Source organism: Corvus cornix, chromosome 10 (genome assembly GCF_000738735.6).
Source record: "Corvus cornix cornix isolate S_Up_H32 chromosome 10, ASM73873v5, whole genome shotgun sequence".
Taxonomy (NCBI): Eukaryota; Metazoa; Chordata; class Aves; order Passeriformes; family Corvidae; genus Corvus; species Corvus cornix.
In genome coordinates, this window is record NC_046340.1 from 5506118 (window position 1) to 5523727 (window position 17610).

General features: G+C 49.8%; 1 protein-coding gene across 4 annotated transcripts; it reads left to right on the top strand.

Annotated features, from left to right (window-relative positions):
- Window positions 1-1691: 1691 nt before the first annotated feature.
- DET1 (DET1 partner of COP1 E3 ubiquitin ligase) lies at window positions 1692-15305 on the top strand. 4 transcript variants are annotated; one of them, XM_039557663.1, is made up of 5 exons: window positions 1692-1789; window positions 2480-3588; window positions 6668-6858; window positions 8494-8685; window positions 12445-15305. In XM_039557663.1, exons 2-5 carry the CDS (start codon window positions 2506-2508, stop codon window positions 12632-12634), a joined length of 1656 nt encoding a protein of 551 aa, XP_039413597.1. In that variant the 5' UTR covers window positions 1692-1789; window positions 2480-2505; the 3' UTR covers window positions 12635-15305. The 4 variants fall into 4 exon arrangements, with proteins under 4 accessions (XP_039413597.1, XP_039413599.1, XP_039413598.1 ...); XM_039557664.1 differs by having other exon boundaries at window positions 1701-1775; XM_010391038.4 differs by having other exon boundaries at window positions 1720-2004.
- Window positions 15306-17610: the final 2305 nt, after the last annotated feature.

Here is a 17610-nt window from a genome sequence, read left to right on the forward strand (position 1 = left end):
CAGAGGGTCCCCCAGGATCCCCTGCCCGCTGCTCAGGGGTGCCAGGCCGGCTGACATCCCCCATCCCCACGGGAAGGCAGCTGGAGCCACACAGGTCTTATCCCCTGGGGCAGTGAGGTCCTACTCTGCCCCACTGCTGGTGAGACCCTAAAGCATCCCATAAAACACACGAAGGATCCTTGGGGATTCAGCAGCGAGAGCTCTGCTGCACAGCAAGAGCATCCCCCTTCCATGCAGGTGACACTGGCTGGGTGCTGCTGTTGCACCCCTGTGGGTCCACCCGCCCCACAGGCAGAGGGAACACCTCAGTGGGCTCTCCAGCACCCCAGTTGGAGCATCCTGCCCTGTGCCCCCGCTCCCAGCTCCCACGCCTGCCGGTGGAGTGGCTCCAAGAGCCGGTGCGTCGGCTCAGCCTCGGCAAGAGGCTGGCAAATGGATCTCAAGGACCCCCCGACGTTCCTCCTTCCTTCCCTTTGAAGGAGAAATGCCCCTCAGAGCTGCCATCGACGCTAATGCACGGGGCGGGAGGGGGTGCTGCTAAAAGCCAGGATGAGCAAAAGGCTTTCAAGCCCCTTGGAAAGGCCGAAGAGGTGCCCGGGGGTGACCCCAATCTCTGCTGTCGGTGTCGGGGCCGAGGTGTTGGGGTGCACTCCAGTATGCTGGAGGGAGGTGTGATGTCCCCTGCAGTGTCCTTGTGCTGGGACTCGGGATACGGGGGGGCAGGGAGTGATGGGGCCATGCCAGACCCTTCCTGGGGATGGAGGAGTCTGGGATGCTCCAGGCACGGAGGGGTTTAGGGGGCATTCAGGTGCAGGGAGGGGGTGAAGGTTAATGTAGGGGACTTGGGCATGGTTGAATGGGGTTGCAGAGCATGCTGGGATGAGGTGGCTGGGGTGCAGGAGGGGTGCAGGATGGGTGCGGGATGGGTGCAGGAGGGGTGCAGGGGGTCTAGGATGGATCCAGGGTGGGCGCAGGATGGGTGCAGAGGATGCAGGATGGGTGCAGAGGATGCAGGATGGGTGCAGGATGGGTGTGGAGGATGCAGGATGGGTGCAGGGGATGCAGGATGGGTTCAGGATGGGTGCAGGGGATGCAGGATGGGTGTAGGATGGGTGCAGGATGGGTGCAGGGGATCCACGATGGGTGCAGAGGATGCAGGATGGGTGCAGGATGGGTTCAGGATGGGTGCAAGGGATGCAGAATGGGTGCAGAGGATGCAGAATGGCTGCAGGATAGGTGCAGGGAATGCAGGATGGCTGCAGGATGGGTGCAGGGGATGCAGGATGGGTTCAGGGGATGCAGAATGGCTGCAGGATGGGTGCAGGATGGGTGCAGGGGATGCAGGATGGGTGCAGGATGGGTGCAGGATGGGTGCAGGGGATGCAGAATGGCTGCAGGATGGGTGCAGGGGATGCAGGATGGGTTCAGGATGGGTGCAGGATGGGTGCAGGGGATGCAGGATGGGTGCAGGATGGGTGCAGGATGGGTGCAGGGGATGCAGGATGGGTGCAGGGGATGCAGGATGGGTGCAGGATGGGTGCAGGATGGGTGCAGGGGATGCAGGATGGGTGCAGGGGATCCACGATGGGCGCTGGGGGTGCCCTGTGCGGGGCTCCCTCCGGCCGCCAGGGGGCGCGCCCCGCCGTTCTCCGGCGCTCTGGCCCGGCAGGCCCCATCTCGCTGGTCCGGCGGCCGGAAGCGGAAGTGCGGTGACGCCCTCCCGCCGCTGTGCGGTGGCGGAAAGATGGCGGCGGCCATGGCGTGAGCGGAACCCGGTGCGGCCCCAGCGGTGAGCGCGGTCGCGACCTCCTCCCAGTCCTAAAACGGCGCGGAGACCACCGCGGCCCCCGCTTCTCCATGTCCCCTCGCCCCTCAGGCCAGCGGGAGAGTATCTGGGATCCCCGATACCTTTGGCGGGCGGGCCGTCAGCTGTCCCCGGGCTTCCCTGGAGCTCAGTTCCTCCTCAGCCCTGGGGACCGAAGCTCCTCTCTTCCTTCTAGGCAGGTGGGCCCGGGTACATCGAGGGTGACCCCTCTGTGCCCCCTTGTCCCGAGCTTCCTCCGTTGTTTTCAAGCTGTACCCTGTTTCTCTTCTTTGTCAGGTCTGCATTTATCCCTGCTTTCTGGACTCCCTCCCCGGTGTATGGATGCTCCCTCCATTCCTTTGGTGTCCACCTGTGTCTGTCCGCCTTCCTAGCTGCCTCTTTCCCCTCCTGATGCCCCGCTGTCTGTCTCAACTCAGCAGGCAGGACTGCCCTACAGGCATTTCTGGACTGCCCTTGTTCTCCTGGTGCCTCCCACCGAGATCTTTCTCCCAGTCTCTCCACCTGCTCCCTGTGTCCTTCCTCATTATCTTCCGCCCTCCTGAAGCCAAGCCTGTACCTTTTAGCCAGCCCCCTCGGGTGCTGTGGGTCCATGTGAGCAGGTCCCCTGTACCCTGGATTCCGTGTGGTCCCAGGGCACGTGTGCTCTCCCCGCAGGATGAAGATGAAGTAGAGCTCTGACCATGGACCATGAGGCCCCCACGATCAGGCCCCGGCGCATCCAGAACCAGAACGTCATCCATCGCCTGGAGCGCCGTCGGATCAGTTCGGGCAAGGCCGGCACCCACTGGCACCAAGTCCGTGTCTTCCACCAGAACGTCTTCCCCAACTTCACCGTGGTCAACGTGGAGAAGCCGCCCTGCTTCCTGCGCAAGTTCTCCCCCGATGGCCGCTACTTCATCGCCTTCTCCTCCGACCAGACCTCGCTGGAGATCTACGAGTACCAGGGCTGCCAGGCGGCCGAGGACCTCCTGCAGGGCTACGAGGGGGAGATCCTGGCCAATGGCAACGACCAAAGGTCTGTCAACATCCGGGGGCGGCTCTTTGAGCGCTTCTTCGTGCTGCTGCACATCACCAACGTGGCCTCCAACGGGGAGCACCTGAACCGGGAGTGCAGCCTGTTCACGGACGACTGCCGGTACGTGATCGTGGGCTCGGCCGCCTACCTGCCCGAGGAGCCGCACCCGCCCTTCTTCGAGGTGTACCGCAACAGCGAGTCCGTGACCCCCAACCCGCGCTCCCCGCTGGAGGACTACTCCCTGCACATCATCGACCTCCACACGGGCAGGCTGTGCGACACGCGGACTTTCAAGTGTGACAAAGTCATCCTGTCTCACAACCAGGGGCTGTACCTGTACAAGAACATCTTGGCCATTCTCTCTGTGCAGCAGCAGACCATTCACGTCTTTCAGGTGACGCCCGAGGGGACGTTCATCGACGTGCGGACCATCGGCCGCTTCTGCTACGAGGATGATCTCCTGACCCTGTCTGCGGTGTATCCCGAGGTGCAGCGGGACACTCAGACGGGAATGGCCAACCCCTACAAAGAGCCCTTCATAAACTCCCTGAAGCACAGGCTGCTGGTGTACCTGTGGAGGAGGGCCGAGCAGGATGGAAGTGCTATAGCAAAGAGAAGGTTCTTCCAGTACTTTGACCAGCTGAGGCAGCTCCGCATGTGGAAGATGCAGCTCTTGGATGAGAACCATCTGTTTATCAAATACACAAGTGAGGACGTGGTCACGCTGCGGGTGACGGATCCTTCCCAGGTAGAGAATCACAGAATGGTTTGGGTTGGAAGAGACCTTAAATATCATCTGATTCCAACCACTCTGCTAGGGATCCACTAGACCAGGTGGCTCAGATACTGCCTCTCTTCAGGCTGCTCATTGCTTTGGGGCAAGTGCTCAAGCACTACAATGCTGGGAGCTGTTTCTTACTGAGCCTGTGAATGTTGTTTAGGATCCCCAATACTTGATTCTTGTGTGAAAATTTGATGCCTCTGATACTGAATAACTTCTTTATCTTTTCTTTGCTTAATTTCATTGCTTCCTTCTCACCTGCAAAATGAGAAAGATCTGATGTGTTAGCAAGTCCCTTTCTCAAAGGATTGTTCCCCATGCTCATAGATGCTGTACAATCCTCTTTCCCTCCCCAAATCCCCAACTGAAGTTATTTTTAGCTGATATTTTATATAGTCCATTTAAATTGTAGAGGTGGTCTCTCTCTTTGCTCGTGTATCTTCAAGCATGTTTTTCAAATATAATAGTCCTCATTTTCCCCGGTACAATTACCATTTCTGTTCTGCCTACGTACTTAAGTCTTTCAAGCTTCAGTAAGAGGTAGTATTTATGATCTCTCCAAACTGGAGTAGCAGCTTTTAGATCAGGCTAATGGGCCAATTGCTTCTCTTTTCAGTTTAGTACTAAAGTGGAATTAGAGCAAATGTAGCTCAGTCAGTGCTGGGTCCCTCCAGATGTTTCCCAACCCTGCATGTTGATCATCTCTTTTTACTAGTTTTAGAGTGGTTGGTCACATTTTGAGCCCTGTGAAACCAAGAGATTTTTTTTTTTAAGCTTGTTTTTATTCCTTTAATCAGCTTGTTTTTATTCTGTTGAAAGTATTCGCAAGAATTTGTAATAAATCTCCAGTGCAGCATGTAGGTCTGATTGTTCCCCAGATGCTTGTTTTCTCTCATACACTTCTCTTCCCCACATCTTTGCCAGATCCAGGACTTGGGTCCTAGAAGAAATAGACAGTAGCACTTCATGTGTTGCCTTTGTTTTTCCTGGGAGATGACTCTTGGTTTGTTCTGTTTTATTTTTCTCTTCTGTGGCATTTTTTGTTTGGGGGAGTTGCTTTGGGAGGAAATAGGTAAGTCTTAATCTAATCCATTTTGCCCACTGGTGTAAAGCTGAACGTCTGTCTCAGAAATATGAAGGCTCTGTGGAAGTGGCCTGCAGGGTTCTGCTCGTTGCTGGTGTCTGGAATGAGCTCCTGACCATGATGTAAGTGTTTGTTACAGGCTCAGCTCTGCACTCTGCTGTGGTTAGTAGGGCTTTTGTGCCTGGTTTGCTGCAGAGAGCTCTGGACTCTCTTCACCCCAGGGTTACTTTAAGATGCAGTTTGTGGTTTGTTTGCAGTGTGCTTCGGGCACTGGGATTTGTGCTGCTGGAAAAGCATCTCATTTCTCAGTTCTTCCAGGAGATAATTCCAGATGTGGAGCAGTCTTTGCACACCTGTCTGAATGTAGGTGTTGTGTTAGGGCTTCCTGAATAAAACTTGGCTCACAAAATACCTACAGTTCCCATTTTTCTTCAATCTGTCAGACAAGGAACACGAGGTTTCATCCAGTTTCTCTTTCTCCTCTGGCTTCTCTGCCAAGAAGGTTGAGGAGTAGCTGTTCATGGTTGTGGGTTGTGTGTTTTTTGTCTGGGTCTGCACTGGATCCTTTGACATCTTTAAGAGAGTGCCCTGCATATGTAGCTTGGGGGTTTGTTGCTGTTGTAGGCTTGTGTTGATAGGCTTGATAGCATTGGTGTATGATTTTTGTGGCACTCAGCTGCTGCTTCCCATGCTGTGATGATGTTTTGGTGGTGTTACAGGTGCTGCAAAAAGCAGTGAGGGTTTCCTTGCTCAGGGGCATCCTGCAGATGTGTCTCTGTGTTAACCTGGCAAAGGAACTCTATTTAAAGCTGGAGGGTACTCCCTGCAGTCTTCAGTGGTTTAAATAGTTTTTCCTTCTGCTTGTCTTCTTTTATTTTCTCTCTGCTCCAACCCTTTATTTCAGAAGGGCTTCCCTTTCCTCAGGCAGTAGTCTAGTGAGTAACCTCATCTAGTGTGCTTCCTTTGGACATGTGGGGGCTGGATTGTATTATCACAGTTTATTTTGGGGCTGTAAAACAAACAAACCTTGTGATATTTGCAGGTGGGTGGGGTAGGCAGAGTGCCTGCCATCATCCCTGAGCATTGTTTGGGAGCAGGAGGTGAAGCATTTAGGAATTGCCTCTATTGACAGAAGATTTAATCAGATACCTGTTTATACCACAGGAATTAGTTCCCTTGGATGTGCAGACTGGTTCTTTCTTTGGGGTGCCAGCACTCCTGTCTCTAATGAAAGCTACTTTTAATGACCAAGAATTAAATATGCCCTTTCCCAATGGGATGGGAGTGTCATCTCCCTTTGATGTAGCTGCGTTGACACAATTTTTTGTCACCTTTTTTCCCAATTTCTTGCTCATTCGTGCCAGGATACAATGCCATTGCCAATCCACAGCATGATACAAGGGCCTTCTTGCACAAGAATGTCACCATTAAAAAGAAGTCATTAATGTCTTTCAGATTTTCATTTCTGTGTTGTCAGGGTACCTGGAGGGTACAGCTTTTTGTGGGCAGTGATGTAGTGCGTAGTACACTAAAAAGGCTCATCTCTGTGTGATGCAGATATTAAGGAGGAGAAGAAAATAATATATCTACACAGAGGTAAAGGTAATTTATGGTCAGCTAGCACTGGATCTGAAATCATTTTGTCAGCAGGAATAAAAATTAAATTTGGCACTTGAGAAGATGTTTTGGATTGGTGGAGGACAGAGAAGAAGAGAAAACCGTTGCATCCAGTTCGAGCTGAAAAATTAGAAGCTCATTAAGTTTTCTTAAATAATCACAGCTTAGAGGTGGATAATTTGGTAGATGTTGAGGCATTCCAATAGGAGAATGGATTCGTGTGAGGATGTAGGATTCTCCTGTGCTGTGAAGGAATTTGGATGGGGTCTGTGGTGAGATGTGGGGAGAAGGAAGGGACAGCTTCCCCACCCGTGCTCTCCTGGTAACCTCTGCCTCTCTCCCCAGCCCTCGTTCTTCGTCGTGTACAACATGGTGACCACGGAGGTCATTGCCGTGTTCGAGAACACGTCTGATGAGCTGCTGGAGCTGTTTGAGAACTTCTGTGACCTCTTCAGGAATGCCACCCTGCACAGTGAGGCTGTCCAGTTCCCCTGCTCAGCTTCCAGCAACAACTTTGCGAGGCAGATCCAGCGCCGGTGAGCCATTGGGAGCATGCTTTATTCCGTATAGACACACGCTCGCCCCCGTCCGCTGAAGGCCAGTATCAAATACCCTGAGAAAACCAGTTCCTTTGGTCCCCTTTGCCAGGTGGTGCAAGGGTCAGGACTGTACATGGTTCATCTTGCAGCCTGATGCATCTGATTTTATATTCCACAGCATTTGCCTTGTTAGAGGAAGGAACAAAGCAGGGGCAAACCGGTGCTTACAAGAAAGGAAAGGAATTTTGAGGGAAAGATGTTTCTGTCTCTCCTTGAGCAGTAACTCTTCTGGAGGCTGTTAAGGTGTTACTGCCCAGTAGCTTTGGTCCCTGAAGACATGGTTTGTCAAGATGCTGGCATGATCGAGTTGGGTGTATTTTGCCAAGTGATGTTCTCTGAATTTAGCGTGTATCAAACTGTGTTCTGTAGCATTTCCTCGACATCAGTCACCAGCTCGTGGTTCTCATCACTGTGCTAGGAGAAAAGAAACTCATCCGCTTAGTTCTGTTGTGAAAGCTGAGCAAAATACCAAAATAACCTGGGTTTCTAGAATATGCTTTAGCAGTCAGATGTGGTTTTGATGAGGCAGAGTGTGTTATTTCTCTTGGAATAATTTTGTTGTGACTCAGGGTGTTTTGTTCTTACAGTGACTTGTTTCACATCATCCAAAGTACTTGGCATCCACTCATGGGCATCAAGCTTCTGTTGACTTCAGGCTGGTGTCACACAAGTATGATGAAGTTGACTATGTCTGTAACTTTCTAGAGCTGCCTGTCAGGAAATCCATAATGCTTAATGGAAGAGAGAATGAGAGAACTCACCAAAGACTTATGAAGAACAACTCCTGCCTTTTGTTAAAGTAGGAAGGAGAATCTTTTCATCTCCTTGCTACAAGGGCCAGTAACAAGAGTGTTGTAACTTCCACAGCAAAGTATCATAGAGCATAAACCACAATGAGCTGGCTTTTGGCTGAGTGTTTACCCTCCTTGATGTTATGACGTCCCTGCAGCCAATCTGACTGTTCTCACACATGGAAAGCTTCAAATTTTACTTGGAAAGAGAAATCCAGCCTCTGTTAATCTCTCCACCAGGAAGAACTTTCAGCTCACTGTAGTTTCTGGAGAGCTTTATGCTTCTCATCAAGGTTCTTCTTCATCTAAGGTTTCTTCCTGTATGCATTTAAAACAGTGGCTGGAGAGAGGAGGAGTCTCAAATCAATGTTAAGGGCTCAGTTGTTACTGTGAAAGCCCCCTGGCTTTTGCTCCCGCTGTTTCCTGGCTTCATGGTAAAACTTGGATTGACTGTAAGATGCTAATCCATCTCTCCCTGTTTCTGATCCTGTTCATTTCCTGTACTGCAGAGCAGCTGGGTCCAGACCTTGTGGGTAGGCACATTCTTCTCCTTCTGTCACTTAGGACATTCTGAGCGAAACAGTAATGATGAGGGAGGATGAAAAGGTCAGCAGAACTGGTTGATGCTTGAATCACATTGATACATCTTTGGAAATGAGCTGTTTCAGTTCTTACACTGCTGCTGTTTTCTTTCCCTGTCAGTTTTCCTGCTTAGTTTATTTAAGCTGTGCTGTTCACCTGTGGCTTTTGTGAACAAAAGGTGTCTCTTGGTTTGCTGCAGGTTCAAAGACACGATTGTGAACGCCAAGTACGGAGGGCACACGGAGGCCGTGCGGCGGCTGCTGGGGCAGCTCCCCATCAGCGCCCAGTCCTACAGTGGCAGCCCCTACCTCGACCTGTCCCTTTTCAGCTATGATGACAAGTGGGTGTCAGTCATGGAGCGGCCCAAGACCTGTGGTGATCACCCCATAAGGTATGGGACAGGCCAGGGAGCTGTATGTGAGGAGAGAGTGCAAGGAGCACTAAAGCATCTCTGCCATGTGGCGTCAAGTGTGCAGGAAAGGGAATAGATGGAAGCCTTTCTCTTAGGAAATCCTTTCACCAGGGGATTTATTTCAGCAGTTCCACAAAAGTTGGCCTCTCTCCTTTACAGTAATGTGGATGTGTGGGAGGGCTCTTCATGTTTTCTTGCTGAGCTGCTCTGCTCTGGGGAAGGTTTGGGTGGTGAAGTCTCAGCCTTTTCCATATGAATGGTCTTATTCCTCCTCCTCTTCTTGCAGTGCTGCCGTTGTGTTTGGGTTGCAGAGTGATACAGCTCTGATGTCTGCTTTCCTATGCTGGAAGGATCCTCTCTGAGCATGTGGGTTTAGTTGGCAAGGATTGTCTAGTTTGTCCTGTGAATAAAATAGTATCTGGGCTAGGTGTTACTCAGAAAGCTTGTGGTATTGATTGAACTGTTTTCAGACTTGCCTTGTTTACTGTTCTCACCCTGGGAGCTGTATGCCTCTTCATACTCCCTTCTCTCTGTGATCTGTAAGAAATTTCTGTCTGTAGTAGGAATTTTAGCCAGGTGTCAGGGCCATTCTGTGCCTCTTCTGTCTGAGTTTCCAATGCCAGCAGAAGGAATAAGTCTGACCTTGAGAATAAGGAGGTTTGCAATGCTTCTTGAAGAAACATCAGGACTATTTATTTCTTTCTGTTGCTTGCAGCCATGGCTGCAAGAGGTAGTGGTTAAAAATCCAACATCTCTCTGGCTTGAAAGGCTCAAAGAGCCCGAGTTATCCAGGCAGAACAGTCTTTCTGCTCATAGTACTGCAGAAGCAAACCTATGCTCTGAAAACAAAGAGAGCCTTCAGTGTCTGAGTGCTTTGTTTAGTGACTGCACACATGTTGGGGGCTCAGGCAGCCTAGGGAGATCATTCTGGACCGCTTCCCAACTTTATGTTCATCAATGCATTCTCAAAAACTGGTTTCATATCCCTCCTGGCCCTGACTCAGGTGATGGGGAACTTCTGATTATTCCTGCGCTCTCAATTCCCAAATTATGTATATTTAATTGATTCTTCTGCCTGTATGATTTGGTTTGATCTCCAGCTTCCATGTTATCTGCAAAGCAAGCCTGCCCTTTTCCCCCTTGTCATGCTTGGGAAAACTTGCAGGGTGGCAGTTGTCTGCCAGCGCCAACCTGCGCCCCTCTCCCGCCGACAAAAGGCAGCAGAACTGCAGTCATTTGCTGCGGTGGAGTCTTTGTAGTAAACAAAGCCAAGTGCCACCTTCCCTCCCTCCCCTGAGCAAAGCAGCGTTTCAGAGCCAGGGCTTTTAAAGCTCAAAGCTGTGCAGAGTCAATTAGGACTTGAATAGAGCCTCGGAGCAGTGGGGCTCCTGGTTTTTGGAAAGTAAGCAGAAGATGAGGCGCTAACCTTAACCATTCAGTAGCTGAAATGGTGCTGCTGTGGTTCTCACATGCAAAACAAAGGGATTAATAAAATAATGCTAGCTGCCTGTTGGGGTTAGAGGGCTTGGAAATGAGGGACCACAGGATTTGTAATGTAAGTCCTGTAATTGTCTGGAATGGAAAACCCTTCAGCAGCTACGGGTGTTATAGCCTGTGTGCAGTTTCCTGGCACGATGTGTGAGCTAGGAAGGCTTCCAGACCTTTTCCACGTCAATTCAATATTTCTGTGCACTGATTCCCTTTAACCCTTAGTGCTTTTCTGCATCCCAGAAGGTTCAACTCTGCCTGCTTAAGAGACCAGTGGTTGTTTGCTGTCAGGTGGGAAGGACTTCAGGTTCCCCATCACCACCGCCTTCCTGTCTCTTTTCAGGAGGCTTGAAGAGATATTCAGTGCATGAAATGATGACACTTGAGGGAAGAGGCTCTAACACAGCTCTGCCTATAGCAGGGGGTCTCTAAAATCCATCTAGATGGCTAATAAGAAGCCATTTAACAAAAGAATTGGTCTGCAGATAAATCTTCCATTTTCCTAGGGTTTGAAAAGGCTGGTCTTGCTGTTTCTGTTGACATACAATTTTATATTGCAGTGCCTAATTTATCCCCAGAATGAGAGCCCATGGAAATGGCCTCTGATTGCAGAGCACTTTTAAAAATACATTTAAAAATACCAAACTGAGCACATCTTTAAGATTACAGGGAGCTTCATCTTGAGTAGTAAATTGTTGTGAATTGGGGGAGAGAGAGGAACAGACGGGGGACTGTGCTTTATTTAAAGAATGACCCTCTGCATACCCAGCCTTGTGTAGGAGGGAAAGGGCTTTTTGAAAAGCCAAATATCAAGATTGTGACTCTCTTGCTGGGTTCTTGTGTGCAATTTTCAGGCAGGGCTGGCTGGCACTTTGATTCAGAGGAAGGGAGAGGAGAGTGGCCCTCCAGGAAGAACATGAGGTTCTCAATAGGCTGTGTTGTTAAAATGTGGAGTATGTCTGCTCCTGACACAGCATCGCTCGTGTCTGTCATCATCCATTCTTCCAGGCTGAGAGCTGAGTGCATCGTATTGCTGGCGGGGGGGAGATGTGTTCCGACATTAAAAGCATTCTTGGAGTTAGAATCAGAGGAAAATGCAAAATACCTGCATGCACTAAGTGTTGGTGGAAAAGGAAACAGCTGGGAGGCATAATGGCAGTTCTGTGCCTGAAGCTGGAAGAGGTCTAATGAAAATGGTCTAACAGAGACAACTTCAGGGTGAGGACTTGAGTTGGAGCCCAGCTACTTGGTGAAGGTACCACATCCAGAAACCTCCACCACTACATCCCAGAAACCTTCTCCAAAGTCTTGGGGAGGGTGGGATCCTCGCAGAGAGTCCTGTGTTGTGACAGCAGCAGAGGACAGTGGTGTTACCTGAGCTTATGCCAGTTACACAGAGTGTGCAGAGGAGGTTCAAGAAACAAAGAGCTTCCCTGGACTCACCTGTCTCTTTAGCACTGTTTGCCTCATCCCCCTGACAACGTTCCCTCTGTGCTGGAGCTGTGTTCCAGAGCTCACCTGTTTGGAGATGCACATGAGCTTGACCCACAGGCAGGTCCGTGGTTGACAGCAGAAGGGCATAAGGTTTTCCTTGACCTCTGTCCATGCTGTGATTGTTGAATCCAGTTCATCAGGTACCTCCTGCCCAGCCTATTTCATTAATGCTTTTTTGATGGAAATCTAAAAGGAACTGCAAAGCCCTGCTTGAACTGTACAGTACAACATGGCATCCTTGAGCAGGATTGGATCGACTTCCTTGACTGAAGAGGGAAGTAGCAGGCACAAGGACAGCAGTGTAAAGCCTTCCCTGGCAGGTCCAGGGGGAGGAAAGGATGGCCTGACACTCTCAGTGAAGGCCATTGCTGAGGGAAGGGAGCTCAGTTCTGTATGGTATATCTGCCTTAGCGATCGAGGGAAGCAGCTTGCAATAAGAGAGGATGGAGAGCCAGCACAGGTGGGGTCTGAACCAAACTGACTCCCTCTTGTGAAGTCAGCTTTGTCCATCAAAGTGACAGGTAGAGTTCTCTCACTGCTAATAATAAAATGAAGTGATGCTTTTCTAGACAGTGGAAAACAACTGCCCTGAGAGGGACTTTCCTTCAAAGCCAAGAGCCAGACACCCAGCTGAGCACCTTCTGCCCCTCAGGGAGCACCAGAGCTTGAGCAAGGCACTTGTCTCTGTGTGCAAAGAGCCCAGATGGCAAAGTCAATAGTCGGGAACAGCCATAATTGACTTTCTCTTCCTTTCAGATTTTACGCTCGTGATTCTGGCCTGCTGAAGTTTGAGATCCAGGCGGGACTCCTGGGGCGCCCCATCAATCACACAGTGCGGCGCCTGGTCGCCTTCACCTTCCACCCCTTCGAGCCCTTCGCCATCTCGGTGCAGCGCACCAACGCCGAGTACGTGGTGAACTTCCACATGAGGCACAGCTGCAGCTAGAGGCACCCGGGGCTGCTCTCCTCGGCTCCTTGGCGTGCCACAGGCGGGCCACAGCCAGACGCTCGCGCCTTCTGGGAAACCCAGCCATCGCTTGTGGCAAGAAGCCTCACCTGGGAGCTCCTACCAGTGGCATCTCGCAGGGCCCTCAGCCTCAGCTGTGGAAAGCTGAGCCACCCCAGTTATGGGGGTGGATGTTTCTTCTGACCCTGTTTGTACTGCGGAGATCCCGCTGCATTAAGTGCTGCTGGCCTTCCCTGTTCCTGTTGATGAGCAAAGCATAGCTGAGGTCCCTTTCCTGGTTTCCCAGAGGCATGTCTGTTTTTTATCCTGCTGTAGGTCTTAGGATGGCAGAGATGGAGCTTTGCATCACACTCGTGGAGCGCTCCCTTCTGCACTGGTGCTCTCCTACCTGTCACAGAGGGAAGGGATGGGAGCCATGGGGAGGGCTTGGATACAAACAGCTACCCCTGTTTGTATCTTCAGAATTGCGGGGGAAATGAGATCCTGCTCTCATCCAGACAACCTGCTGTTGCCATTTTAATATGCAAGAGGTCTGGAAAAAAAAGTGTGAGAAATCACTACAGTTGAGAGACATGAGGTGTGTTCTTGACTCTTATGCAAGTCACTTAATCTTTGTGCCTTAGTATTGTAGAAGCTCCTAAGTGAGAGGTGGTGCTACGCCAGCAGGCCAGGGCAGCTGGTTGTGTCTGTAATGCACGAGGAGGTGGGTGCAGGAGGAAGATGGGTGTCTGGGAAGGGTGTGGGGAGCAACAGCAGCTCCTTGGTCATGTCAGAGGGATTTTTCTGCAGTATGGGGGTGAATCCTCACGGCCACCTGCAGGTTCTGCTGCTGAGAAGAGGGGAGACCTAGCTGCTAGCATCCTCCTGTGTGTTGGAGTACCAGCGTGGTAAATTAGTAGGGTTTGCCCAGGAAGGAGGGTAGGTGGAGACCTGAATTCATGTTCAGTGCTGCGGGCAGGCAGTTTGGAGATGAACTTGTTGACTTAGGTTGCTTACCTCTCTCTGTTTGATACACTGTTCTCTGTGAGAACCCAGATGCTGTTTTCAGGCTTCAGAGCACAGCTGGCCAGTGTGTCAGTGTTGGCTGGACCACGGCAGTGTTTGTGCTGCTGATAAATTAAGCTCCTGGGTGTAATTACCTGCCACTGTGGGCTGGTGAGGCTGCTGGCCTGCCCTTCTCTCTTAAAAATGGAGGTTTTGGTTGTAGGTCAGCATTTAGGGGTTTTTACACGAGGGCTGGTTTATGACTGGTTGCTGCCAGGCAGCACAACCATCCCAGCATCATGATGTGCTCCATCAGAAGCTGGAGCCTGTTCTTGTCCCGTTCCTATAGGAGGTACAGCAGGGGCATTAGAAAATTGGTGCTAATACACAGGAGACCCTCTACATTAAAGGACCCTGTGGGTGTCTTGTTTGGACCAAAATGAGCTGTGGGTGATGTGTTGTGGCCACATGCCTGTGAAGAGGAGTGTTGGAGTCATGCATTCATTCTGCTGGTGATGCAGAGGAGAAGAACTGCATGGTGGTGGTGGTGCCTGCTCGTGGCATGAGTGGTGGACCTCAAAATTAAGGGTGTCTTGGGGTCCTTGAATCAGCCTTTGCTCTCTGCCTCACAGTACTTCTCTCCTGGCCTTGCTAAACATATTTCTAGGGAGGACATTGCATTTCACTGCTCTTTTCCTGGTGTTGGCACTGTTGGTGTCTCAGGTCTGTCAGGAGTGCCGGCGGGTCAGGAGACTGCTAACAGAGGAGGTGTCAGTGCTTTAGCTGCGGGTTCCTCTCATCTAATAACACTATTTGTCAAGGTTTTAGGGTTTTATCCTGTGATCTGTTCCTCAAACATTCAATTAAAGCTCCAAGTGGAGAATTGTTTGCACACTGTAGATCATGGGTTTACCTCCCTCTGCACCACTCTCACAGCTGTTCACACTTCAGTATGAGACTCTTTTTTTTTCCCCTGCCCCAAGCTTGCAGCAGCTCCATCTGAGACTGCATTTACTCCTTGGTGTCACAGCCTCGGGAGGTCAGTGCCTACTAAATTAACTGTCAGATCTCCATTTAGACTTCTTATCAGTGGAAAAAATATAAACTTCAGCATTTCTGTAGTTGGGGCTTTTGCCAAGTTCAGGCTGCCCTGTGTGAAGCAGAGAGCGTGGCACGGATTGTTGGACTTGGGGCTGAGAAACCAGAGATCTGTTCTTAGCTCTGCTATTAAATTCTGAGGCTGGGGGCAAATCTCTTCCTGCTCCAGCTGGTGTTTTCTTCTCCGTAAATGAGGCCAAAAACATATTTTCAGCTTTTGTAAAACACTTGAGATTCATGGATAAAAAGTGCTGGATAAATGCTAAGTATTTTCTTATTATGTGTGCAGACAAACTGATCATTCTGGGTACTAATTGCCTTGGAGTAGCATAGCAGATCCTCTGGTCTTGGCTGCTGTATTTTATATCAACAACAGAGTTAATTTTATTACAGACATGTATGGAAAGAAAAGTCTCTCATGCTTGAAATTTTGATGCTTTTATTTAAGAAACAAAAAGTGTGTGTGGTGGGGAGGGTGGGAGAAAAGGGGAGATATTTTCTACCTGATATTTTTCCTAGGTTAGGGTAAAGATTCTGTTAAAACCAGAATAAACAAAATTTGCTTTAAGAGTCTGATTTATTGTCTTTGTCTTCCAAAAATCTGAAAGATGTAAATGGGAGTTCCTTCACTAAGAAGAGATGGCAGGGGTATGCCTTGGACTGTGCAGGCATCTCACATGGGAGTTTGCTGCCTCTTCCTGGCACTTGGAATTCAAGTGTGCTCAAGAATGTTCCCACCTGAGGCATTTCTGTAGTTCCTGCAGATTTCTCAAATTCTTGTCTACATGACCTAATGCTGGTTACGTTTTTTCCTTTGTATGTTGTTACTAGCCCAACTTGTATTCAGGGATTCTTCCTTTATTCCATTTACAGCATTTGTCTAACCTTTTGGTAATTTTCTGCATGATCAAGGGATGAAAGCTTGTTGTGGTTTAACCCCAGTTGGCAAGTCAGCCCCACACAGCCACTCGCTCACTCCCCCACCAACGGGACTGGGGAGGGAATCGGGAGAGTAAAAGTGAGAAAACTTGTGGGTTGAGATAAACACTGGTTAATGGGTAAAGCAAAAGCCACATGCACACAAAACAAGGAATTAATTCCCACTTCACATGGGCTGGCAGGTGCTCAGCCATCTCCAGGAAAGCAGGGTTCCATCCCCTGTGAGTGCCCCAGCCAACAGCAGCACAAAGCTGAACACACCTTGTCTGGCACAGCAGCCTGTCCACTGCTTTTAGGCTGGGCTAAGGCACTCAGGTTTTCCCTGTGCTGCTCCCTGCCTCTTTGCAGAACAGCGTGGCTGAGACCTCAGCAGCATCCCTGTCTGTTAGTTCCTCTAACCATCTGCATCTTGAGCATGAAAGTGATTTTCCTTTGAACCTTTCCTCTGTTTTCCTGTGCGCAGTTCCCAGATGCTTTCCTGTGCAGACCTTGAGCACACCAGAAAGCTCTTGAGCCCGTGGCTTTTCAGATAGGCACTGAGTGACAAGGAGATGCTTGAGCTGGAAACTGTGTTTGGCAGCAAAATCTCATCTTTTGTTGCTTCTTGTGCTGCCTTTGCTTTAAGAAAAAAAGTAGTGAAAGCAGGACAGTTGCATTATGTCTTATATAAAAGGCAATAGACAGCAAGGCACAGAAATCCCTTTAGAGTCAAACAGATGGATATGTTGAAGATGTATCCCTGCTAAAGATTCCTATCAATTAACCTTCCAGTGCTTGTGGCTGGCCCTGATTGAGCTGCCTGTGTGTACTGACAGGACGTTCCTTTTGCTCAGGTGCTGCATCTATTAAGCTCTTCCCTTGGTCATTTTGACCCAGCTAAAAGAACCAGATTTCTGATGCTTTAAAAAATCTCTTTGTTTTTCTTGTTTATGATCTCTGTCTTGCTGCTTTTCTGCCAGCTTTTTCCTGCCAAAGAGCTCTCAGGGCTATGGGCAGAGAGGTGGTAAAGGGATAGCAGTGAGACATTTGGCCCTCTGTCCTTCTGTGAGCAGACTGATGCACACTGCAGAGCAAACTGATGTCCTTGTGGGCAACGGGACAGGATTTTGTGGGTTTACTTTGGCCTTGCTATCCAAGTTCCAGAGTCTCTGTCATTGATGTGCCTGAATGTTGTGCTTCCCTGTCTTGTTACACGGTTGTAAAAGCTTTTCTGGTCAAATACTCCTCAGGAGGAGGGAATGGTGAAATGGCTTTTTATTTTTTTTATTGTTTTCCTTGTTCCAGGGCTGTGGGGGCTGTGGGCAGTGCAGTTCCAGCCTGGCGCTGGCTCAGGCAGCCCCAGCCCCTGCTAGAGCTGTTTGCTGGCCAAGGTCTGATTTGACTTTGTTTCTCTTGGGGAAGAGCTGGACTTGTGTAAGGAAATGAGTTCTCAGAAAAATACTGATGTGGGAAAAAAACCTGAATGGCACCTTTTTTTTTTTTTTAATGATGTTTTGACATAAAAATACTGCAGTTTTAAACTAGCAATCTGGAAACTGGTAATTCATGGGCGACTGCTGTGGTCCTGCATGTGAGGAGAACTGGAAAGAGGCACAGTGCCCCTGGTTCTGGACACTAAGGGCTGTGCTGCAGCATCTGGGTAACATGTGGGTCCTCACTTGGTTAATGAGTTGAGGACAGATACAGAGGAATGTGATGGGATGGCTCATGGATGCCCTTGAATAACATTACCAAGTCCCCAGCATTTGCTGCATTCTGCTTTGTCCAGGTATGAACTGGAGCCTTTGGAGGAGTTTATTTTCTGTGGATGACAGAGCTAGTTTGAGTTCAGTCTTTTTAAAGCCAGGAACATGTTACTTCTACTTTCCATGGCTGTCTTCTTTCCTTCTACCCAGCAGCTTTGCAAAATGCCAAATGTAGTCCAGAGCAGCCCT

What these genes read in the sequence shown, in the direction of transcription:
- DET1 (XM_039557663.1), top strand. Translation starts at nt 2,506, where the DNA reads ATGGACCATGAGGCCCCCACGATCAGGCCCCGGCGCATCCAGAACCAG. An exon ending in GGGTGACGGATCCTTCCCAG is followed by an intron (nt 3,589 to 6,667) that starts GTAGAGAATCAC and finishes CTCTCTCCCCAG; the next exon opens with CCCTCGTTCTTCGTCGTGTA. An exon ending in TGTGGTGATCACCCCATAAG is followed by an intron (nt 8,686 to 12,444) that starts GTATGGGACAGG and finishes TCTTCCTTTCAG; the next exon opens with ATTTTACGCTCGTGATTCTG.